Raw genomic sequence first — 25,696 nt, forward strand, 5'->3', positions numbered from 1 at the left:
AGAAATTTCAAATCTCTTCATAAAGGACATTATTAACTCTCAAGAACAGCCGCCTTCAGGAAATTATCCTACCACTACCTGCGTAGCTAAGGTAGGAACCATTCAAAGGTTCTGCGTCATTCCCGACACTAGAGACGCATTCTCTCCATCACCTTCTTCAGTAGTTTTGTTTCCTAGGATGGGACCTTTCCCTGTGCAAAAACTGCTGGGACCTGGGACCCGGAGGATGCTCACACCAAAGCTTTGCATGCCTTTTCACACCCGAATGGCCTTTCTTTAGAAAGATTTCTCCCCCTGCTGGGAAACTTTCCTAGTAAGCGCTGAGCCTCTGGAGGTGAGCTCCTATAGTCAGCCCTTGTGTGGCAGGTAAGGAATACGGACATGCAGCCTGTGGCTCCCAGCTGGGTAACACTCCAAACACCCTTAAACCATAACAACACTTGAGCCTCCAGTTCTAATGCTTATGGGAAAAGTGCTCCAGTGGCGTACTTTGAATATGCAGGCATGACGTGGAAGCTTTAGACAGAGGACAGGTAGAACCAACCACCTTGCCTGCTCCATCTCTGCCCACTCAGGCGTAAACTAGTGGCAACATCACAATACATTCCAACTTTTCAGTGTAGAGAACAGATGACCACAGGGAAGAAGAAACATTTACATGCACCCATTGTGCCCCACTCTCTGGCCTTGTCCAATGCTGTCCATATGACCAGAGAAGAGCATGCTCCAATGCTCCCGTCTTCTTAGACAATGGGCATGCATCTGACCCATAGTATGGAGGGAGGCAGCTTAAGGGTTTCCTCCAGTAGCTATAACAATGCCTTGATGGCAGTTATGCTTCCTGGATCAGAGTCTGCACTGAACCCCATTGGCCGTTCATCTGGCTGGGGCAGATGAGCAGAGTGGCAATAAGCATCTGAATAAAGCTCAGAGCCTCTCTGAAATGAAAGCCCTGACAGTGGGCTCGCTGAGCTAACCAGTCAAACAGCTGAGACAGAAGTCAAACACTTTCATTTCTGCTTCCCAGCCCCTCGTGGCTAAAAATGTAACTGGAGCTTGTTGCACAGCTGCTGTGACTTCCTTACCTGCCTGAGGAGCAGTGAGCCTGGTGCCTTTTCCTGGAGCCCTAGTGGTACACGCAATCTTCCTGGGAGACACGTGTCTAATGTCACATGGAATGCCTGGGGAGAATGTTAAAAATTAGGTATAGATGATACCGGCTCAACGCAAGACTGGCATAAGGGAAGCCATATTGTAGAAAAAAAACCATATTGTAACTTTGAATAACCTCTGACTAACGAACCCAGCTGGACATGCACCCTCCAGGAGATCTACCTGCTCTGTAGATTTTATGACCCTTGGTTGTGCATGTACCTCCCAGCTGCGATAAGACGATAACTTCGTTCTTTTGAGTTCCTTAGGAATGTGATGACCCCCACACCGAGAGTCTATGCTGATAGCCATCATCAACGACAACTGAAAGATCTGGTGTGGCGACTCCTGAGTTAACGTTCCTAACCCCCGCCCTTATAACCCACTGACTTATATAACTGCTTCAAGATTCTGTGCAGACCCCCTTAAGATGGTTCTTTTGGACATTAGTCGGCCATGTTCTCTCTTACTAGCACACTGTAGTAAATGCCCTTTCTCTGCCACCATCTTGCCTCTTGATGATTGGCTTTCGTCTTGTGAGCAGATCATGGCCTTTGTGTGATAACATAGATATCAATATCGATATTGATATGGGTATAGATATGTAGATGTGATGGCAGGACCACAGGACCACACTGAAGCCCACAGGCTCCTATTCAAGGCCAAAAGGCTGGAAGTGGATAGTAGAGCAAAAGTTGTCACGTTAATGGAAGGAGACCAGAAAAGGAAGAGTGCAGAGCAGTGGAGCACAGGGCAGCTTATAGTAATCAGAAAGAAAGCAACGTCATGTAACACCATTTACTAAAGAGGTACTGAATCACTCAGCTGAGCTTGGGAGGGTAAGTGTGATGTGACAGTGTGAGGGCATTTTCCTGCATCCTTGGTGTCACCAACTAGAGGAACATCCCACCTGGCAGAACAAAAGATTCTACATGGGTACCACAAAAGGGTTTGCCAAGGGGGCATTCCAGAAGAATCTGCATAACAAATGCCTGCCCTCTCCTGCTTGTCCTTATAGAGAGGGCTAAGCATGGACAGTGGGGAGACGGTTATTGCTTTTTAGTAAGAGCAGGTCTTTGTGAAGAGGCAGCTGTACTTTTCCCTTCTCTTCACTCCCAAGATGTGGACACTTGAGGGAATTGCCCATGAATTATTGGTGTGCCTGCAGGATGTCGGATTCCTGTTGTATGTTTGCAGAGCTGCAGGGCTGTGATTCCGCATGGTCCCCACCAAACACAGGTAAAGGACCTGAGAGCAGGGGAGCATGAGGAGTCAGAAAAGGACAGACTGCTTCCCCCTCACTCTCTCCATGCCGTAGAGATACATAATCTCTTACAGCATTTAACACCATGAACTATTTTCAGCCATTGAACCTAGTTACCTGCGATGGTAACCTGGGCGGGATTGTCGAAGAAGGCTCCTGTAATCGTGATGTCTGTTCTTCCCCCAAGGCTCCCGGTTTCTGGAACCACAGATAGTATTTCTGCAAGAGAACGAAAAAAAGGTAAGCTTCTGAATACAGACCAGGACGTGACCCAGATAACAATATAATAATAGAAGCTATTAATAATTTATTTCTTACTTTAACTTTCTAAGGCCAGCAACAGTTGGAAATTTTTTCTAATAATAGTCATTTAAAACATACACATAATAAGGAAAGAATTCGTATATAATAATACGTATAGTAATACATATTATACAAGATCAATATCTGAAAAAAAAGAAGAAATGCAGTCACTCATGGTATCTGCAAAAACCTCGACATACCTTGATGCTTTCTTAGGAAATCTGTCTCCTGAGCTCAAGTAGTCTATTTACAAGCCACAGAACAGTAGGTTACACTTTACAGAGGAATCAACTTGGGATGCACCAGGCAAGGCTTCAATTCACCCATATGAGCCTGCAATTTGCTCTAAGCCAAAGAACGAATTACACGGCCTCAGTGCCCCTCCACTCGTCCCCATCCTGCATGCTCCTTCCCACCGTGTGCACACACCACCACATACCCAGGTCTTTCATGCTGCCTCCTGATGGCTTCAAAACTCTATAGTAAAATGCCACATATCCCCAAGAATTGAACTTTTTCTGATCCTTTCCTCTCCTGTGATCAAACTTTTGACAGTTTTAAATTTCATTCTCTCAAGGGGAAAGAGGAGTCATGTTCTCTGATAAACTGAAGATATGAAGAATCTAAACATGAACAGTTACCACTTCAAAATATGAATTTTATCAAGGCATTTCTTATATAATGCTTTCGCCCATGAGACAAAGCAGAGGAGATATATGGAGGGAAAAATTGATCCCTTACACTCAAATATCAAGATTCAACACTAATATAATAACCTCCTTCTTTTAACCTACTATTTTGTAACCCTTTCTAACATTCACAGAACACCTGCTGTGTGGCAGTAGGGATATAAAGACGAATACAAAATAGGTCCTGTCCTGAAGGAGAGCAGAATGATAAGGAAGGACAGGTACACGAAGGTACAATTATCACTGGGCTAGTGAAATTAGAGAGAGTATATGAAAGTGCAGAGGGGAGGTTTAGGAGTGGGATGGGGGTATGGTGGAGTAGAAAGAAATTTCTGAAATAACATCCGAGCTGAATCTTTTTCTTTCATTTATTTTTTTCTTTTGAGGAATATTAGCCCTGAGCTAACATCCATCACCAATCCTCCTCTTTTTGCTGAGGAAGATCGGCCCTGAGCTAACATTTCTGCCCATCTTCCTCTATTTTATATGTGGACGCCTGCCACACATGGCTTGATAAGGAGTGCCATAGATCCACACCCAGGATCTGAACCAGCAAAACCCAGGCCACCAAAGTGGAACGTGCAAACTTAACCATGTGCCACTGGGCCAGCCCCCAAGCTGAATCTTAAAGGATGAACTAGAACTAACCAAGTGAAGGGGAGAAAGAAGAGAAAGGGCATTTAAAGCAAATAATAGCCTGAGTGTGGAGAGAAGGAATTGTGCAGTGCATTTAAGTGTTGTTGGATTATAAGACATGGAGCTGAAGAAGCAAAGAAGATTAAAAGCTTGTACCATTTCCTATAGGGGATGGGAAGCCACTGGAGGATAGTAAGCGAGGGAGAGGCATCAAATGCGTCCTGGATGTCGAGAGTGGTGGTGGCTACGCCAAGCATGGATCATCAGGGGGAAAATGGCAGGGCGAGGGCCCCTGAGAAATCATTGCACCATGCCAGGCTGAGATATGGGGTCATGAATTAAGGCAGTGGTTGTAGAGACAGAGTGGATACATCTTCAAGATATATACGGGGGTAAAATTGGCAGAAATTGGTGACCGAGTTGATGTGGAGATGAAAGGAGAGGAAAATCTTGGATGAGTCCCAAGACTCTTGCTCATCTACTTCTTTTGACAAATTTTGGAGTTAGGACAAACACCATTTTGTCCAGTTTATAGATGTTCATGGCTCTGAAAGGCTAAATGACTTAGCCACGCTCAACTAGGATTGAATGCCAGCGCTCAAGGAACTCAGCCCAGGGCTCTTTGCTGTTGTCCACATCCCCTCTCCCCACAGCCTCCTCTGCTATGAAAAGTTCTGGCCTGAGAGTCCTCATCCCGAGAAGCCACCGGTGCTGGAAATATGAGACAGCTGCGTGATCAGAGGTAGCTGTGAGCCTCTCTGGCATTCAGGGTTCCATATTGATGGCGGACTCACAAAGAAGCTTGGGGGGGGGGAGGGGCAAGGAGAGTGTACTTCCCATAAGATATTGGTTTCATGCAAAGATTTGGAACTAGATCTACACTTTCTAGAACTAGGACCTTTGGACAAATTACTGTCCCTCTCTGAGTCTATTTCTTCACCCAGAAAATGAGGCTAGCATTACCTCTCTCACAGCTGAATGAAATAAATATCAAGCCTGTATGCAAAACATTCAACAGGGACCAGCCATTCTTATTGCTGCTGTCACTACCGCCATCACCCCAGGTGCTTCTTCAAACTTACTCTAAAACGGACTAGTTACTAGGCAAGGGTATTAATTCAGAATTTGCAGAATTAGGCTATCTAGAGAGTGAATGGTGCTTGCCCCATGACCTATGAAATTTCTTGCACTTTTGGCAAAGGCAGATTCTGCTGCCTCTGAAATCTGACGCAACCTCACAGATATTTCTTCAGAGGCTCTGTGATCATATTCAAGCCTAGACTCTAAGTGCTCTTCTATAGTAGTCAACTTTCTACTACTGAATCGAGTTCACAATTTCATGCAAGTTTTCGATTTTCAGCATTCTTTTTTTGGTATGAAGATTTACTCATCAGACAGCAACGCAATAGAGTAGCGTCAGTACCAGCAAGTCATAAGTTGTTTATTCAATGCTCAGAGGTGAGGTGTTAAAGTCAGCGGAAAGGTGTGCTTTTAGGTTTTTCAGTGCCACCTATTTTCTGTCGTTTCTCTGAACGTAGAACAAAGATGACTCCCCTTTCATTCATTCAGTCTCTATCCATGGACTTTGTATAGACATCTTTGATCGAGTATCTTTTATTACAGCAACTAAAGCTGACATTCATACAAGCAACTTATTCTCACCCAAAACCAAAGGGTCACCCACGATTGTAGGGACACCTTCAGATGTTAAAAGGCCATAGAGAAATGGCAAGAATAAAAGGAAGGAGGTCCGAGGTTCATTGAAGGCATGAGAGAAGGGATGAGGAGTACGGGTGAAAGGAAGTAGTACCTGAGTAGGTCTGGTACAGGAAAAGGTCCTGATTAGCACTGATCAGCCAGGCGTTCTTGTGCACCATTGACCTTCAAAAAAGACGAAGTTGTGTTTTGGATGAAAAGAGCATCTGGGATTGCGTTTTTAAAATTGATTTCCTGAAAGGAAGATCATGGACTAACCTATGATGACCTTTAGGACAGTTTGGATATCAGCTCCCTTTGATGACTAGGGAATGATACCAATGGGCAAAGTTTGCTTTCTGACTTAGAAAATTATCATATTGAAATAATAATACCGGCTTCACAGGGTATCACACTCATTAAATGGAATGATGGATGTGGAAGAGCCTGATATGGAGCTGGCTTACAGTAGACACTCAATAGATGTTCATTTTGGTCTTTTGTAAATTAAAGAGAGAGAGAGAGACTCTCCATACTTTGGACTGTGTAGCTGTAGGTAATGTGTCACTGGCATCACAGTGAAATTCATATTAGCCGGAAAACGCACTTTTAAGGAAACACCTGACAAATTATATAGTGGCAGAACATGAGGTAAGTCATACAGAAATTCAGAATCCTAATTTCTCTCTCCAAGGCTCTAGAAAATTTTGACCCTTTCTGTCTTGAAGAAAGCATTTCCTGGAGTGGTACAGTGTGTTTCATGGCACTGTGTACTCTTTTAAATTGACAGTATCATGAGAGTACTTAAGAGGCAATTCCCAAAATTGTGTACCATCACCACTTTAAAAGATTTACATTGCCTCAAGATGAGTGCGTAGGACACAATTATATTCACCCAAGAAAAAGAAATCAAACAAGTACCTGGGGTTTCGTTATTCTATTCTGTTCATATACATTTGACATTTTCCATTATAAAAGGTTAGACAAAGTAAGCAAGATGAGAGAGAGAGAGAATACAGGATGAAGATACATTTGCTTACTCTCAGTTACTTACTTTCCTTTATTAAACACTGAGAAACTAACATTCTGGGAGCCTGTAACAAAAAGAAACACATTAATACAGGAGTTGGCAAGAATTGCCTGGCCCAGGCTCTTGCTACCATAAACCCAAGGACTCTAGATATCACCAAGTCATCACCCAAACCTGTAATTTCTTTAACAGTGCCCAAAATAAACACCTCGCAGACCAAGCACCATCAGCAATGTTGACATCCAACAATAAAAGGGTAAATTAGCAGTGCATAGCGGGTAAGAGCCCAGACTTAGACTAAGCACGAGAAATCCTGCTCCACTGGTATTAGTTTTGATTTTCTCATGTGTAAAGCAAAAATAATTCCACCAGCCTCATAGGTTTATTGTGAGGATTAAACTAGTTTATATTTAAGCCACTTCATATAGTGTTTTTCAGGGAGTTCTCAACAAACGCAAGCTGTTATTGTCATCCTCACGACAGCCAATTCTTGAAAAAGTTTTTTTCCAAATACAGAGAAAGAAATGGATAAGACTTTAAAATTGACTTCTCTAATTAGACTTTAAAATAAGACTTTTCACACCGACCGATGTAGTGGCCTTCCACGCGGCACTGCAGAGTCCCAAGACCATGGTGTTCCTGAACAGGATAGCTAGGGAAACAACCCAAAAACGGAGGTGAGAATTACCAGACAACGTCATTCAGAAGTTCTGACTTTTTAGCCGGGAAAGTAGAAAATTAAATAAGAGGCAAATTAGCCAAAGAAAATCTGTAGGTTCACTGGAGCAATGCTTAGAGTAGTACCTACTAGAGTTATCACCAATATATGCTACCAGTTGAACACAGTGAGAGGCAAAATTTAACTTACTCCTAACCTCCATTCAGTCCTTTCTTTCCAAAATCTGTTATATGACAAGTATAGCAAAACCCTTACCAAAAAAGAAAAAAAAATCTATCAAGTGTGAACCCCAAAAATGATAATCCTGAGCAACAAACTGAAAACATCAGGAAGAAACCACATGATAGAATTTGGCCATACTAAATGCTAGTCCCAAAAAGCTAAGCCATATAGTACAGTTCTGTGATGGCTTCAAAGGAGGGTGAATCCAGTCAGTCCAGGAAAATCCAGGAAAACGTTGGTTATCTGAACTGTGAGCATGTAGATACTCATTTAAAAAAAAATAGTTGTTTTTTTCTTTGGTTAGTCTTTATAGTATAATAGCATTTAAGAGCATTGATTCTGGACTGGTTATTTGGCCCGGGTTCAAATCTCAACTCTGCCACTTGCTCTGTATGAGACCTTGGGCAAACTACTTAATGGCTCTGTGCCTCAGTTTCCTCATCTGTAAAGTGAGACTAATAACTGTGTATACTCACAAGGTTATTGGCTGCCTTAAATGTAAAGCGTCAGAGCAGGGTTTGGCCCATAGTAAGCAGTTAGTAAGTATCAGCTATTTGTTTTCAAGAAAGGTTTCGGAATCCACTACAATTTGCATTTTGAATCAAGTACTATGCCTTTTCCAGCAAGTCTAAAGATAAGGCAGTCAACAGTTATAGGTGAAATATTAAAAAATAGATGTGCATTTGTGTGTGTATATGTGTGTGTATTATATTCATGTGTAAGAATCTAAAAGCATATATGTTGGCAAGAAACACACTCACCGGCTTCCTGTCTGCCTGTTTACAAGAGAGCAAGGAGTGACCCATCTGTCTCCTTGAGCTTCCAAGATCAATGGGCTGGATGAAAAATGGAAACAAAAGACACGAGACAGTAGCGCAATGCTCCCAGAAAACATTCCTTGCAAAACTCAGAGGAAACATTGTCATGAACATTCTCCTCTGCATCTGTGGGGCATCAATGCAGGTGGCTTAAGGTTGTCCCCTGAGGAGATGTTGAATCAAATTCTCAGCCCGAAGGCAGGGGTACACAACACTGTTTCACGGCCTACCCTTTTACACTGCAGAGGGAGCGTTTCCTCTTTCCTGAAAAGTCTTCATCATGTCCATCTTGGCTATATGGGGTCTACACAGAGCTATTGTGGAGTTCCTGCCCTTCCTCCCCCTTCAAAGGCTGTATCCCAGACCAAGGCTGAGATGGGACCAAGTAGTGAATACAGCATATTGTCAAGGATGTACTTGGGACTTCTATCCGCCACAGGAAAAGTAATTTCCTTTCAAGCCAAGTTGACAATTACTCAATGCCAGAAATGTAGATCCTGAGAGTAGTCAAATCATGTTCTCTTCAACTAGGGCAGAATCAGAGATGGAACAGAACAGAGGAGGATACCTCCAAGCTGTCTAGGAGTAAAGGAAAAATTAGACACAGTATATAGACTCTACTCAGCTGAGCATACAGCAAGATTCTGCTCCTTCTACCTTATAAATCCTCACATAATTGCTTCCTATGTGGAATAATCCCAGTTGCTTAGAGCTTCCCACAAACACAACTCCATCACTTTCCCATGTGTTCTCCTCTCTCTCTACCAGGGATGACTTCATAGTACCACTTTCCATTTAAAAAGCCTCCAGTGAAGAAAGTCATATTGACATCCTAATCATTCCCAGAGAATATTAAAAACTCAATGGCTTTCATATCTTCTTCCACATTTTCCTCTGATTGCACAACTAGAATTTCTAAATGCACAAACAGATAAGAACCAAGCGAGGACATTATAACAGCCCTTTGGGTTCACGCATCATTTTATAAAGAATTTATTTCAGACTAAGAAATAAGTGGGAGAAGGGTAAGGTTTGAAGAACAAAATCCACAGATGCAATCACAGCACAATTCACACTGAGCCCAGAGTGACTAGTTGGCAGTAAATAAATGGACGAACTTAATCGACCAGTCGCAATTACATTAACAAAGTTTGCTGAAGCTCGACTCACCAGGGACCATAAACTGCAAAGAGGAAAATAGCAATTCTGTGCCAACTGCTTACAATTTATTGCCATCGGGGAAGCTGCTCCCAGGAAGCCATCCAGCACATTTGTCACTAGTTGAACGCAGAAACAAACACACACTTACCTGTCAATGTACTCGGCATCAAAATCAAATGTTTCTGATCTCCTAGTGATAATCCAGCCATACACTTGTATTAATTCTCCTGTTTTAAGAAGTGTTTTAAAAATATAATATACTTAGTTCAGTTCAAACTGTAAATGTATGACATAAACTGTATTTCTTTTCAGTTCCATCTATTCAATATGGCCAAGCCAGTCATGAGTCAGAGTATCAATGCTTTTTGATAAACTGTACAATGGAAAAGGATCACCAAGTATGATCCAGTGATTGATATTAAACATTAGAAAGTCTAAAATAATCAATTCTTGCAATCATAGAGTTAATCATCCATGTATGGAGCGCAGAAGGAATTATGGGTCCTCCTCATAGTCCCACAAAGTGGGAGGCTTTCTAAAGGAAGGGGCTGCCTTCCACACGCTGCCCTGTTCCGCTCTCTTGGCTGGTGTAAACCATCCACCCACAATGGGATTTAAGAACCATGTGTCTTGGAGGGCTCCACATTTCATGAGACTTTCCTCTGGACACTTGCTAATGTGGACACATGAAGAGGCTCATATCATACAATCTGGATGGGTATTAAGGGATATTAAACTTTTTTCCATATCTCAGAGTACAAAAGATAAATGTCATGGGTGACCCAAACAGGCAGGAACTAAGGAAGAAGGGCACAAGATAACAACAGGGTTATGGCTTAAAGGATGGGCAATTGCACATCTCATTCATTCAACACATATGCTCATTTTCAAAGATAGGACAATTTGGGGATCTGCAGACAGTAGATGTCTGCCTTGCCTACTGATAAATGGATGACTTCTACTGCTGGGTCTCCTCTGTGTGACTTGCAGGGATTTCCATTGGGGAACAAATTTTCCCTTAATACACCCCTCTTTTGAGTACACAAGAATGGGGGTGCAGGCATCAGCAATCCCCTTTCCACAATGTGCATTCTCAGTGCCACCGCCACCCCCTCTGCTCGTAGGAGTTGGGAAAGAAATCCAAAGTAACTCTTTCTCAGAAAGAGTTTGGGGGCCCCTATTGGATGCTACGTGAGCTGATTTCTTCCGTAGTTGAAACATACCTAAACTCAGTTCTGTGTAACTTCAGTAGGCAAAGTTTTGAGCAAACACCCCATAGCAAGGCGATGTGGTTCAAGTTCACCACACAACCTCTCAACCTGGAAATGTGTGCCTTCCAGATAATTAGAGAATTTAATCATCTATGCTGTAGTCTTCCAGCATCACAATGTTGAGAGGTGACGGAGGGGTCAGTTAATGAGGCAAATCCCCAAATGGAAGATAAAAAGCACGTTTGGGGCTTATGAGGTCACTGAATTCAGAGGACTTCGAGTCCCTTCATGGCCACATCTAGGGCCACAAAAAGATATTACCAAAAAGTTGTTCCCTTCACATTGCTGCTTTTTTTTTCAATATGAGGTGACTTCTACCATGATCGTTGAATAACTGGCACTGAAACAGTGGGAACCTTCCAGGAAGTAGCAGAGCCTCTTGCAGGTGAATGGGCAGAAAGATAGGAAACCTAGCGACCTTGACCAAGGTCGGAGGATGAACAAAAGCCCAGAGTCTGAAGTTCTCTGCTACTACTAACAACTAGCAAAGCAATTCCGCTTCATTTTAGTAGGCCTAAATCATTGACTTCCTGGCTTTGGAGGACATGATTTCTTGCTTTGATGGGCACAATTTTTAAAATTATTAACAGATTATAGAAATTAGGAACTCCTGTGAGGGTTTTTTTTTTCTTTTCAAAGAAGCCCAACAGAGGCTGAAAAATGGCTAAACCAGATCATAGTGGCGCTAGGGGATTCTGCGTGACAGTGAAGGACTGTTAACCACATACAGAAATTCAGCTGTTCGTAAAACATCATCTCTCCTGTCCCCGCCACCTCTCCCATCTTCCTGGTTGCTACCATGGGCAGGCTTCCCAAATGAAATGAGAGTAATCATCTGGAAAGTGATTTCAAAGATGCAGCCATGTGGATCCTGCCTGGAGGGACCACTCCAACCAGGCCAGCGACCAATCGTTCCCCCGGAAGGTGGAGGAGACAGTGTGCAGAGCTCAAACTCAGTGGGAGAAACGGGTTTGACAGATCTGGGTGCCAGGTGACATCCCATTTCACCTCTCTAAAGGCTGGCTCTTCCTCCTTCCTCACCCTAATGAGACTTCTGCCATGTAAACAGGAGCTTTCTAACACCAGAGCAGCAGGGACCCAAACATCTGCATGTGATTTTCACAGACCATATCTCTTTCTAATGAAACATTGTCATATCTTGATTATTCAGACAAATGGAAAGGAATAGTTCTATGAATAACCTGCACTAATAAGATAAAGCTGAATTCATATTCTTCCAGTTATAATTTAAATACACACATACATAATCTGGATCTGCACATACAGACAGAAATCTACAAACACCTTTTAGTAATTCAGGTATTTATTTTGACATTCCTGAGCAGTCAAGCCATTCGAACAGCTAGGTCAGGTTAGCATTTAGACACAACCACATATAAAAATTTAGCAACTTGTTTTCCTATACTTATACTGTCTAGAAATCCTGAAAAAATGAAAAACCTGAAATAGATGTAGGAATTTGCCAAGAATCAGAGAGTAATTTATATATAATCTTAGCTGTGTTTACGACTTAGTTTTAAGGCAGGTTTAGCAGTTCCTGAATCTATTTCTTAGTGGCAATCCCGCTTTCTGTCTCTTCTTCTCTTTTATCCTCATGCCTTTGCATATGTGTGGCTTCCTAACCCCCCAGGATAAGGATCAGGGTTAATGTCCTTCCAAGTGGTACCCAACACTGCTCAAGAAAGTGTTGGACAAAATGTTGCATATATGGGCCCACTCTGGATCTGACCGTCTGGGTTCATGTCTCAGCTGCACATTTATTAGCAGTATGACTTTAAGCAAGTTACTTAATATTTTGGTATCTTATTTCCTCATCTGAAAAATGGGAATAATAATAGTTCCTCTATCATGAGGTTTTTGTGAGGATCTAATACGATAATATAAGCCGAAAGCTTACAACAGAACCCGGCTCACAGTGAGGTTCAATAAAGGTTTGCTGTTGCACGGATGATGACAAAGTCAAAAGCGATGACGATTTCTATTTCCTCCATTCTCTGGTGCCACCTGGTTTGATTTTGCTTACTGCTTCTTTTCATGTTTGGTTTCCTTTTATTGTCAGAGAAGTCACAGAGCAAAAGTACCCAGAGGTGAAACCAAACCAGGTTAAAAATGAACCAGAACTTGACACATTTTCAAAACAGCACCAGAGAAGAAGCTAAATGTTCTCATTTATAGACACCATTCACCAGGGTAGAAGAGTTTGCTATAAGCTTTAGCTAAGGGATTCATAGTTAATCCTATGTTAAGAGGAGATTTCTTACCTGGAACTCCACTTGGTGGATTGACTTGGTAAACAAAGGGTGTCTGTGCCCTGGAAAACTGTTTAGAAAATGTTATCACAAGTGAGCATTTCAGTAGAACGTCGCAACCACAAACACTGGAAGCACAAGTCATTCCTTGTGGAACATTCATCTAAGGTAGTAAATGGTTACATTTCCTCAAGTCACCTTACATCGATTTCTTTTCATCTTCATAATATTTCCGTGAAGCAGAAATGACAGATATTATTACAGCTCTTCTGTAGATGAGGTAAAGGGAATTTGATCAAGGTCCTATAGCTCTCTCTCCTGCACCATACTGTATCACTCAAACGGTGGCAAGTCTGTTTCTGCCACATCCAGGGACAGCTTTCATCAGAAGGAAAGGTAGCCAGGCCCTGCTTTAGCATACCAACCTTTAATTCCATTATTGCAGCTCATCTTGGGGTCTTGACGTTTGTAAACTTTTTCTAAACAAGAATTTGTTTATTTACAAATGGTACTACACCAACCTAAAAAACTTCTGCCCAGCAAAGGAAACCATCAACAAAATGGAAAGACAACCTAACAATTGGCAGAAGGTATTTGCAAACCATGTATCTGATAAGGGGTTAATATCCAAAATGTATAAAGAACTCATACATCTCAACAACAAGAAAACTAAAAACACAATTAAAAAATGGGCAAAAGATCTGAACAGACATTTCTCCAAAGAACATGTACAGATGGCTGACAGGCACATGAAAAGATGTTCAACATCATTAACTATCAGGGAAATGCAAATCAAAGCTACAATGAGATATCACCTCACTCTGGTCAGAATGGCTATAATTAACAAGATAGGAAACAAATGTTGGAGAGGATGTGGGGAGAAGGGAACCCTCATACACTGCTGGTGAGCATTCAAACTGGTGCAGCCACTATGGAAGACAGTATGGAGATTCCTTGAAAAATTAAGAATAGAACTACCATATGATCCAGCTATTCCGCTGCTGAGTATTTATCCAAAGAACTTGAAAACACAAATGCATAAAGATACATGCTCCCCTATGTTCATCACAGCATCGTTCACAACAGCTAAGACTTGGAAGCAACCAAGTTGTCCATAAATCGATGAAAGGATAAAGAAGTTGTGGTGTGTATATATAATGGAATATTACTCAGCCATAAGAAATGGTGAAATTTGTCCATTTCTGACAACAAATGACCTTAAGGGTATTATGGTAAGGGAAGTATTTCAGAAGGAGAAAGTCACATACTATATGACCTCACTCATAAGTAACAGATAAAAACAACAACAAACAACACACAGAGACAGAGATTGGATTGGTGGTCACCAGAGAGGAAGGGGGGAGGGGGAAGGGTGAAACAGGGATTATGCACACGTGTGTGGTAATGGACTGTAATTAGTCTTTGGGTGGTGAACACGATGTAATCTATACAGAAATTGAAATATAATGGTCTACACCTGAAATTTATATAGTGTTATAAACCAATGTTACCACAATAAATAGAAAGAACTACTAAGAAAAATAAAAAGAATTTATTTATTTAAATTGAAAGCATTGCAACTTAAATTATGATCAGCCAGCACCTTGGTATGGATTAGCAAACTACAAATAATGGAAGCTGGATAGGCACGGAAGTGAGGTGTTTGCTGGGAAAATGGAAGGCGCCTGCTGGGAGGAGAACGATTCAGGGAATGGGAAGCAACAACACTCTGAGAAGGAGAAAAACAGCATTGATGGGAGACGTGGGAGCCTGTGAAGGCCTGGTCGTGGCACTCCAAATCTTCTTGTGATGCCCCCTCCCCCAGAAGTACATCGTCTACTAACCATAAGCTCTAGAAAGGCAGGGACAATGCCTGACTCAGTCGTTGTAGATGCCTGTGCATAGCCTGTTATGTAGAAGTCATTCAAGTGTTTGTGTGAGTGGCCCCGTCTGAGATGGCTGATATGCTGCCTAGAAGCAGAGGGGAGAAAAAGACAATTTCAAGAATTCCATCTCACCTATAGGCATCTGGGTTAGTCCAAGATTAATGCATTTGAAAGTCAAGGGCAGCGTGAAGAAACAAAGAAGCATAAGGATGGACTAACCAGGCCAAGGTTTGACCCATGAGCTAATGACTCACCCAGGAAGAGACCTAGTCTCCCCCTCTTGCTCCCCTCCCCCCAACCTCCTCTAGATGCCTAGACCGCCTTCCTTCCCCACAACCTGCAGTGCTTCCTGTCTGCAAAACAAAAGACAGCAAATTGTTTTGCTTGGTCTGCTTCCAGCACCCCAGGAGTCCACTTTCCCAGGGAGAATGTCACCAAAGAATAACTCCGTTGTTAGTCAACAGCCCTAATCAGACATGGAGAATCCACAGACATTTCCACAAAGCTGATAGCGGCTTGGCAAGTGTAGGTTTTAAGTATTGATCCACATGCTGTACAGCCTGCCCTCAAGGGTTAGAAAATAGCTCACAGAAAATATGTGCAGTCAGGGGGTCAAAATAAGAATGCTGTGACCACATCAATTGGGAGCTGGCTCTGATCTCACAAGATAAAGATTAATGCAATTCCACAGGCACCTGCCAAACACACAATCACCACCGGGCTTCCCAACCTCCTACGGCATGCAGGCCTTCACCACCCACCGTGATGCTCTTTGCACCATTATCATTTCCACTGGAACTCGATCGTAAGAGCGTCATGAAGTACAGCGGTTGTTATGGCCCTCTCTCACAGATGTTAGAAACTGAGGGAGATGGAACAACCGAGCAGAGACCAAGTAAGGAACATACCTCTCGATTGCCAACTTGAAATATAAGACCTACCACTCAGTCTGTAAGCCTTCCACCAGACGTGTGAGGGAATAGAGTGACGCCTTCGTCACTCCCCCCCCCCTCCAAAGCCTCAGAGAGCGGTGGGGCAGGCTCAGAGTTAAACCTCAAAAAGGCCTTTACTTGTGATTCTCTCGGAGCTGACATGACAGAAAATGGTACATTTCTCAGAGAAACAGGCCCCTGGTCACCCACCAAGCTAGAGACATGACAAAGTGAAAAATTAATGAGCTTCCAAATCAAGTGTCCGCATGCTGATCCTTGAGCTGAAGTGAGGTCAACAGCAGCAAGATGCAGGTGAGGAAAAGCAGCGGATTAGAATGACAAAGCCACAGCCACCAGCTGCTTGATAAACCTTCTGTGACTTGTTCAAACTTGTCAGTGCCTGCAGCAGGCTCTTTAGAATGGACTGGAGAGATGGAATTAATTTTTAATACTCACGGTTCCCCCAGTCTCGGTCCCAAAACAAAGAGACATGCCGTGTTTTATTTAGTGTGGAATGCCTCTCATTAACTGCATCCCCTGGTGATTTTTCATCAACTTGCCAAGCTAGTTGAACCACTGAAGGACTTGCTTTCTTTAATGTGCAATTTTCGGAAGCATTTCTCTTCTTTCCCCTCTCTCTCCTTTCCGATCTTTAATAAGTAGGAAAACTAGTGTCTGGGGTGAAAGAAACATCAAAACCAAGAGAAGCATGGTGATGAACGAGCACACCCAGCCACTGCTTTTCTATTACATTCACTGAGCCAGTGTAGCGTGCTGGTCTTAATAAGAAAGAATGTTTTTTTCTGTCTGCTGCATATGTGCAGACGCAAAATTCCAGAAAACAAGGTTCTCTGTGAGTGAGAAACAAGTTGTTAAATGCGAATTGACAGCAATTTCAAAATTTGAAGAATGAATTGCCTATATAAAATGTAGATTATACTAGAGATGAATTTAGAGGATAAAGTCTTGTTCTAAAGGAGCATTAATTAATGACTCAGTTGTGCTTTTCTGAGCAGCTCTTAAACAGAGGTGCCCTATGGAGGTACACACACATCCAAGGAACCCTGCCAAACCTCTGCCTTTTATGAAAAGTCTGAGACCTACCCTTCCAGAGACGGTTTTGGTGTAAAACTAATCTGAAATGGATAGCAGACTGAACCAAACATAAAATTAAGCCCCAGTTTGCATATTACATCTCTAAAATAAGTTAGGCATTGGCTGATAAACTCTCTCTCTCTCTCTCTCCGTCTGCTTCCTTTTAGCTCTGAGCTTGAAGGAGAATTCCACCAGCAAATGCTCTGTCAGTCTAGGCTTGGAAAGAGTAGCAGAAATCAACGGTGAAGCAGGGAGGAGAGTGGAAGCTGGGTCCCTGAGTCCCTTCATCGTGCTGAGACTCAGGAAGATCACAGCTGCAAAATGAAACACTGACGCACAAGGGTAATCCTTGTGGCTTCTCCACAGGCTTCAGTTTAGGTGAAGATTCAGAATCAGAGGCAGGTTCATATCTGAGTTCTGCCATTTACTACCTGGACAGATCATTTATAACATGGGCAAATTATTCAATCTCCCTGAGTGTCAGGTTGCTCATCTGTAAAAACAGAAAAATAAATAGCTACCCCATAAAATTGTTGTGAGCATTTAATGAATGTGAATAAAACACAGAGCCTGACATACAAGTGCTCAATACTTATCCTTCTTTAGTCTAGTCTCAGAAACCCCATAACTACCAGCCCCTTTCCTCTCTCCACGGCAAAGCAGACTCTGGCTGATATGTACCTTGCTTATCAATTGCACAAGCCCACCCTCAGACCAGGCAAACGCACATTCCTCCATCCTTAGAACCCACCTTGAAAGTACGGCTGTCTTGTGGCCCTGGTGTTGAGCTGCTGGCCACCTGTCCCTGAGAGTGTGCTTCCAGGTAGTACAGACCCTCGTGGGCTTCAGACGGCAGAGATCTGAGGGCAGAAAGTGAAAATCCTTGTGAATCAAAAACCGTGAGTTGCCAAAGCTGGCAGCCCTACTTGAGCACTTCACACCTCCTCCCTGTACCTTAAAACAGAGCTAACCCTGGCTTCCTCTATTTCACGTGCTACCTCCTAGATCCGCTCATCCACTAGACTTTAAAGATTGTGTCCTTCAGCAAAGGAAATTATGAATTTTTTTACTGAAAGTCCATAAAATTTAAAAAAAAATCTGTTCTGTTTCTGAAAATCATACGTTCACAGGACTTTAAGTGTTGGAAGGGACATTGATAGCTAATCTAATCTAATCCATTTTTTAAAAAGTGACAGTTCCAGATAGATTGAGAGGCTTATGTGTGTGAATATCACAGCTTAAGGGCAAAGTGGGCCTTCAATCCCAGCCTCTTTCTGATAAAAGGCGTTGATTTTATATGTTGCCAAAAAAAATTCTTGACTTCCTGATCATCCAAGCAGCCCACAAACACTTCACATGTGCATTAAGAGAGCCCTAGACCTTCTCTCCTCTTTTCCCGAATATCAGTGATTTCTTTGCCTCTTCAAGGCTGCCATTCTGTTGATTTTTGTGAAAGAGGAAATATGGGGAATAAGAAGCTGGATTTAAGAAGTGCCTCCCCTCCAAACCTTCTCACCAAAATCTTTAGCGTGACCTTAAATACCTAAATCTGCTCAGTCCAATGTGTTAGCCACTAGTTATATGTGGTAACTGAGCACTTAGAATGTGGCTATTCCCAAATAAGATACACTATAAGTGTAACATACACACTGGATTTTGAAGACTTGATATGAAAAAAAGAATATAAAATGTCTTGTTAATAATTTACATATCGATTACATATGAAATGACAATATTTTGGCTATGTTGGGTTAAGTAAAACATATTATTAAAATTAATTTCACATGTTTCTTTTGATATTTTAATGTGGCTACTAGAAAATTTTAAATTAGGTGTGTGGCTTTCATTATATTTTGACTTGGTAGTGCTGATTTAGATGCTGCAATGCCTGTTTTGGTGAAAGCAGGTAAGTCTTTTTATGATAACGAATGTGACAGTATTTCATTGATGATAAAATGTACTTTTTTTTCACATTTGAAGGTTAATTGAACTTGATATTCATCTTCCAATCAATGAGTATGGTTGAGAGGCTAGTACTTCTTTTTCTCTAGAAAGATGCTATAAAAATCAATGATGCATCTTAAAATCGATAGTATGTTGGGATTAAGGAGATAGAACATATAAATCTTCAGAGCTTTGACCTGTTTCAGGGCAAGTTCTTGCAGGAACTCTATGCCCAAATATACCATAAAACCTAAGGAAAACATTTAACTCAGTTTTAAAACCAATAGCAAGGCTATAAGGAAATTCAATTCAACAGACATCTATTGAGCATCATCTTCTACTTGCGAGCTATTGACTCAGCACCACAAGGACTATAAGGGTGGGGTTAAACACATCCTCTATCCCCAAAGCACTTAATTCCATAGGGATGAATCTGGCAAGTGAGCAACTGACGTAAGTGTCCTGAGAAACACAGGCTGCAAGAAAGACAGCCACTAAAGCTATGGTATGCCTTTGTGTAAATTATAAAAAGGACCCCCTTAAGGATAAATGGCACAAAAAAGTATGTGTGTGTGATGTGTGTGTTTGTGTTCACATACACACATGCCTTGTGGATGAATTACTAAAAAGTGCTCCTTCCTCAAAGCTATTGCAACCACAGCCTGGATTTCGGCCCCTACTTGTCTCCTTTTCGAAGAAGAGAAAAATCCACTCAGTTGGATGTTCAGAGAAGAGCTGCCATTTGCAGCCCGGTTGGCTAGGATTTCAATAGGCAGAGATGGAAGAGGGGGAGGCTTCCTGAAAGATGGAAGAGAAATAAAAGGCAAGGACAATGTTTGTCCTCTTAACCAAGACCCATTTTCATGCAGCATCTCTAAGACATGAGTAGAGAAAGAATGAACCAGTGTAAACTTTATAGGCCAACAAAAACTTGAGTAGGACAGTAGATTACCTGGAATCGTGTACAAATTGTACCAAACTCAGAAAACACATTGAGGACTATAGCAAATTTCCTTTCTAACTTGTTTGGGTTTGTGCATAATCATTACAATTATGCTTATTCTAAAAGATGAGTTCTTTAGATGGCAAAATGGCACCATTTATTGAAATCTTAATAGCCACAGAGCTCCTTGTGGAAAAAAAATCTAGAAACACAACCCAGCCCCTCTTTATAAATATCTCAAAATTCTCAAAGTTCTGCCCCATATTCTCATCCTTCCTAAAGCCCTAGAGCCCTGATAGGGACCTTTTAAGAAGCATATTCACATGTACATTTTTTTTAAAACTATAGTTGATAATTGCAGTCACAGTAAGAGTTGCTCTAATTTGCTACCAAAAACGACTGAGATAAGCAAAGCGCTGGTCTTGTCTGATCTTATTCCTGGACAGGTGTACCTGGTCCTGCACATCACCACCGGCAAATCCAGGAACACGGGAACGACGTCACAGGGGATGCTTGGCAGCGCAGGCACAGCCGCACTCATCAGATGTATCTCCAGCTGAGAGCCGTTGGCCGGATAAAGGAGACTGGAGTCTGAACCTAAACGAAAGGGAAAGGGGAATCTCAGGCTGAGCAGAGCTGTAATTCACAGCCGAGAATGTGAAAACTTCGCCACACGGGGGCAATGTGAGACACTGAGTTTGCCTAGGATTAAGTTAATACTCATTTCCAAAGGCATTTATGACTGCTATGTAAATGAGCGTTCTCGTTTATGAGTTTATTAAAAAAAGTTTTCTCTCCTCTGGTCCGTCCACTTAAATCCAAACCCTCTAAACTACTCTTTACTGTGGTGCAGACAGAGACATCAAGCCATAGTTTAGAGGCTCCCATATATAGAATTATCTACAGGAAGATAACCAAGATTCTGGTGAACACATTGCCAGGTACTATGCTATGCACTTCCATATCATCTCATTTAGGGCTCTTAGAGGCCCAGCCCACGGCTTGGGATACAAAAGCGGACCCAGACATATGATGGTATGATGTGCTCTGCTTCTGTGACATTAGCAAGTGAGCATCTGGAAACACAGAAGCTGGTCAGTTGGTCCATCTCCCTTCAGGCCCTCTTTTACATGTGTCCTTAGACAGGGAAGAAAACCAAAGATTCATATTCTTTAATATTCTTTAAATCAATAAATAAGAAACTTGCACTTGGTAAGACCCCAACCTACCATCAAAAATAACTGTGATCCACGTTCCCCCTGCAAGGCTACCTTCTTCAGGTTCAATGTGAAAACTCAGGTAAGGCACTGTGAATAAGCAAGAAAAACACGGGTTTTGAAGTTCAGATTCAATCCACCAGCTTCCCCAACGTTACGAAGCAAAATTTAGCTAGCATTCCTCAGAATCACCAGAGGGCTTGGTAAAGTACAGATCCCGGGCCCCACTGCTAGAGTTTCCTGTTCAGTAGGTATGGGGTGGGGCCCAAGAATTTACATTTGGTGTAAATTCAGATGCTGCTGGTGCTACTGGTCTGGAGACTACACCTTCAAAGCTCCCATTTTAATGAAATGATTCTCTCATCATCTCATCTCCGACCCCCAAAAACCCAGTGTTCACCAGGACAATCCTGGATTTCTACGTCCTTTGGCCTCAAGGATACATTTTGTTCCTAATTGAACCTATGATATCTCTTCTCTCGTTCCCAATCTTTAATCAGGTGGTCATATTGAATTGTAAAGTCACCACTGATTTCTTGTATTTTCACTTCCCAGAGAGGAGGAGAAACTTCTAGAAGCTGTCCCTATTTCAATCCTCCTGCTCACTACACCATCCTCTAGTTTCCCTCTTTTGAACACGTGATCAGAATGACTCCCAAAATAGATACAAAATTCTCTAGATTTTTGCCTTGCCTGCTCAGAGAGGGGCTGAAGCATGGATCAGTGCTCTAATTTCCTTAAAAAAAAAAAGCAACTATAGACTTTACCTACTAGCTAGATTGGGTTTTCCTATAGAGACCATCAGCTGAGCTTAACCTTAATCAATCTCTCATCTTTGAAGATGCTCCTGGACATGCCTTGGCCAAGGTAAAGCTAATTCAAGGAAGCCAGCAAAACTCAGTCAGCTCCTCGATGAGGTCATAGACAGGAAAAGTGTTATCTACAAACACTTTTCAGTTTCTATATCAGAAAATTTAAAGTATAATCCAGACTAACACTGGCTGGCCTAGGGCCACCATATACATTTACGCAGGTGGCACAGTGCACAAGCAAAGGTGGGGGGGAAATCATTCACATCAACACAATTACTCATGGCAGCCCCGGCCAGACCAGCCCATGCTTACCCCTCAAAGGTGTATTAGAGACTTCTACCTAAAGAAAACCAAAATAAATGCCATCGAAAGATACAGAGGATAGCCAAATTCACAGAGAAAGTCAGAGACCTGGCTTGAGAAAAGGAGAATTAATATAAGCAGTCATTAATCATTAAGACAAGATAAGGTACTCCTTTTGAGAAGATAAAGCAATAAAATCTAAAAAGAACTAAATCATAAAGCTCAAAAAGGAATTATAAAAAGAAGGTTATAGGTTATTATCAAGAGCTCTAGACCGTAAAAGAAACTTCCACTGGCCATTAAAAATCGAAGATATGTTCATATCTATTTAATATATAATCTCAACTAAACAGAAAAAAATAATTATTAAGCAGAGAAAACTTAAACCCAGAGTAAATGCTTCAATACTTCCCCCAAAATAGTACTTTAAACATCAATAAACTAGTTCTCAGAGTAACCTGTTGTGTTCTGTCTATGATCCCTTCAAAACCCATCCTACTCACCTGCCAAAAGTAGTGTTTCAATACTTATCAGAGAAATCAGCCAGGTAGTCATCTTGTCTATTTAAATCAATCCTCTCAAAATTGTTCAGACATTAAAAGTGTTTTCAATTTTGATTGAAGCAGCATAGCTTTTGTGCTTTATAAAAAATAAAATGAAAAATTACTGTCATTTTATGCTTACACACTATTACTTTTCTGTGTTAAAACTTGTGAAGTTAAGGAAGTGATATCAACATGGCCCTGGGGTCTTCAAAGGGACCCACCATCTTCCCAAACTCAGGAGAAAAGGATAAACTAAAAATCTTATATAAAATCATCACTATTCCATCCCCTCCTCTTGTCCCACCAATTTATTTTATGTGTGTTTAAGCTGGGTAAATAATAATAACCTCTTTCATTAATTCACTTTTAAACAAAAGCTTAATTTAAAAAAAATAAATTCTACATATCAAAATACTAGTTAATGGTGGTTACAGGGTGGAGGAGGGCAGTGGGGAGGTTGTTTTGTTGTTTCTGGAAGAGTCTCTGTCCTCCAGGAACCAATCAACACAAAAAAAGTAAAGAGCTTAACAAAGCAAATGCTAAGTATAGTAATGGTTTGAAAAAATGGTACTAATGGGAATTTTGGAGAAGTTGTCTTATCCTTACAGCAGAAAAGAAAGAGAGGAAAGAAACAGAGGCCTGAAAAGCTGGACCTCCGAACTGGACCCCATGACTCCAGGCTCTCTCTACCCCAACCCACAATGCCCAGCCTGCCAGACCCATCTTCCTTATACACTGCTTCATTGTGCCATTCTTCCGCTTCAAGCTTTTAATTCAATGCAAAACCTTGTACATTACTAAAGATGCATTTAATTCATACTTTTAAGAAAACATTGAGACTAGCAAAAATAGTTACACCATTTTAGAAAAATCTAAAAGCCACAATAAATGCCCAGAAAAAGAATACCTGCAAAAAACTTAGAAACTTATAAGCATGCCCTATTTAAGAGAGCACGATATATAAAATCATCTATTTTTAATTCAACCCCACAAACATTTTTTTTATGCCTGATATATGCTGGATTCTGGAGCTGGGAAAAGAGACAAATAATGGGTGTATTTGCCCTCAAGGTCACAGTGGATGGGGTAGGGGTGAAGGCTACCCGAATTTAAATTTTCAAGTAGATTCAGCAGCTGTTCCTTTAAGTTGCAAATTTCCCTGAATTTTTACATCTATTTGGAATAGAATTCATTTTAGATACGTTTAATTTTCGGAAATGAATCTGCTGCATAGAGAAAGGTACTCAGGAGTATTTGCTGCTTAGTCCAAAAGCACAGGATCTGACTTGCTTGTTACACCCAACAGAATATCCTCGGCACAGGAGAGTCTGCTTTCAATCTGGCTGCATGATGCCAACATTTCATTTCAGTGCCTACTCCCAAGCTTAGAACAATGGAAGTAAACGCTCACACATTGGTATTTCTTAAAACTCTATGTTCATATCTGTATCTTTTCCTCTAGAATAGAACAATCAAATCAACAATAAATGTATTTTTTCTTAAAATAATTAATCCACTAATTCTTAAGGATAAACTCAGCCTCCACTTATACTTTTAACCAGAAAATTTTCAACCGGAGGACAGCTGTGTGCATCTGGGCAAGTCTTCCCTCTCCTCTCTCTGCTCGCCTTCCTCCTCTTCCTCTCTCCCTCCCGCCCCTCTCTGCAGACCCTCTGTTTCCTTTTGTTCACCTCAGCATTCGTAAGAGATGCAATGCCTAGGAAAAACAGAGCAGAGACAGTTCTAAATCAAACAGTACCTTTCTCTGTTTCTGTCTCGTTGTGACTCAAAGGAGGAATTATCTCTCCTTTCTAAATGATCTTGTTCCTCTCTGCCAAGAACCGATGGCTGTGTTACCTGGTTAAAGGCCAACCTGCAGCTACCGTGCAGGTAACTCGCTCACGTTGGACGTTGGACGGTAACTCACCTAACCCGTTTGTGTCCCAGCCAAACATGTGCCAAAATAAAAGTTCAGAGCTGACCACAGGGCAAGTTTAATGATTAACACAAACGACTTAGGCTTTTCCTCAGGGTCTTTTATTAATTACCAAAGAAAGAGCGTCTTACATTTTTCTCCACTTACTGCATGTGCCCTAGACAAGAATTTTAAGTAAAAGTCCACCCAGTGAGATAAACAGGCATTCAATGATTGAAAGAATTGGCCAGTAAGTCAGTGATTGAACACAGGGCCCAAGAGAAAGGACCACCAGAGGGCTGACCCTCATTCGTGAGCAGTCTCTGGGTTTTCATCAAGAAGAATAACTTGAAAGAGGCCTGCTATGGATGACATTCTCACTCTACAGGTGTGGTCTAAAGAAATAGAGAACGGCTGACTTTTTCAGTCTTACTAGGAAAGGGCCAACTAGCCTTCTTTGTTTTTTCACTCTCCTCCCTCCCCTCTGACCTTGCTTTCTTGACCAAGAGGAAGTCCTTGACTTGTACCCATCACCTACTCATAGGACCCAGGCCATAGGTCTCAGTCATTGGTTTGACTCTTTCTTGATAAAGCATCAGAGAACTAGCAGGTCTAAAAGTGAACACCACCTTCTTACTTGGTCCACATCTAATTTCTCTGTCTCTGTCCCACCATCCATTCCAACTTACGTCACCAGCTTCCTGATCATGTCAGTCCATACCCAGCAGTTGCTAACCAGAAGAAATTCTTATCTTCTTTTCCCACCCATTCCTTTGGGAGAAGAGCCTTTCCATTATAATTTGACAGCCCTGAGTCTCCATCTCAAAGGACCATCAGTAGACCTGGGAAGCAAGACCAGATTCAATCCATAGAAATAGAGCACAACTCTGATGAGAGTATTGGAACTATCCTCT

At 41.7% G+C, this 25,696-nt stretch overlaps 1 protein-coding gene across 3 annotated transcripts in view; it reads right to left on the minus strand.

Annotated features, from left to right (window-relative positions):
* The window catches only part of PKHD1 (PKHD1 ciliary IPT domain containing fibrocystin/polyductin), a 414,787-nt gene extending 390,023 nt beyond the window's left edge, over nt 1–24,764 (minus strand). For all 3 annotated transcript variants that reach the window (XR_002802305.2, XM_014734488.3, XM_070244729.1), the window contains exons 1-13: nt 24,627–24,764; nt 22,826–22,961; nt 21,220–21,297; nt 20,443–20,587; nt 17,855–17,963; nt 13,203–13,260; nt 9,798–9,876; nt 8,432–8,506; nt 7,357–7,421; nt 6,794–6,833; nt 5,855–5,925; nt 2,534–2,635; nt 1,086–1,181 (exon numbers count right to left, since the gene is read on the minus strand). Coding sequence is in view for 2 of the 3 variants with exons in the window: in XM_014734488.3 (XP_014589974.3) it covers nt 1,086–1,181; nt 2,534–2,635; nt 5,855–5,925; nt 6,794–6,833; nt 7,357–7,421; nt 8,432–8,506; nt 9,798–9,876; nt 13,203–13,260; nt 17,855–17,963; nt 20,443–20,587; nt 21,220–21,297; nt 22,826–22,877 (970 nt within the window). In the remaining variant the exon portion in view is untranslated. The remainder of the gene's footprint in view (nt 1–1,085; nt 1,182–2,533; nt 2,636–5,854; nt 5,926–6,793; nt 6,834–7,356; nt 7,422–8,431; nt 8,507–9,797; nt 9,877–13,202; nt 13,261–17,854; nt 17,964–20,442; nt 20,588–21,219; nt 21,298–22,825; nt 22,962–24,626) is intronic.
* Between the last annotated feature and the right edge of the window lie 932 nt (nt 24,765–25,696).

The sequence above is a fragment of the Equus caballus genome, chromosome 20 (genome assembly GCF_041296265.1).
Source record: "Equus caballus isolate H_3958 breed thoroughbred chromosome 20, TB-T2T, whole genome shotgun sequence".
In the NCBI taxonomy this organism is placed as follows: Eukaryota; Metazoa; Chordata; class Mammalia; order Perissodactyla; family Equidae; genus Equus; species Equus caballus.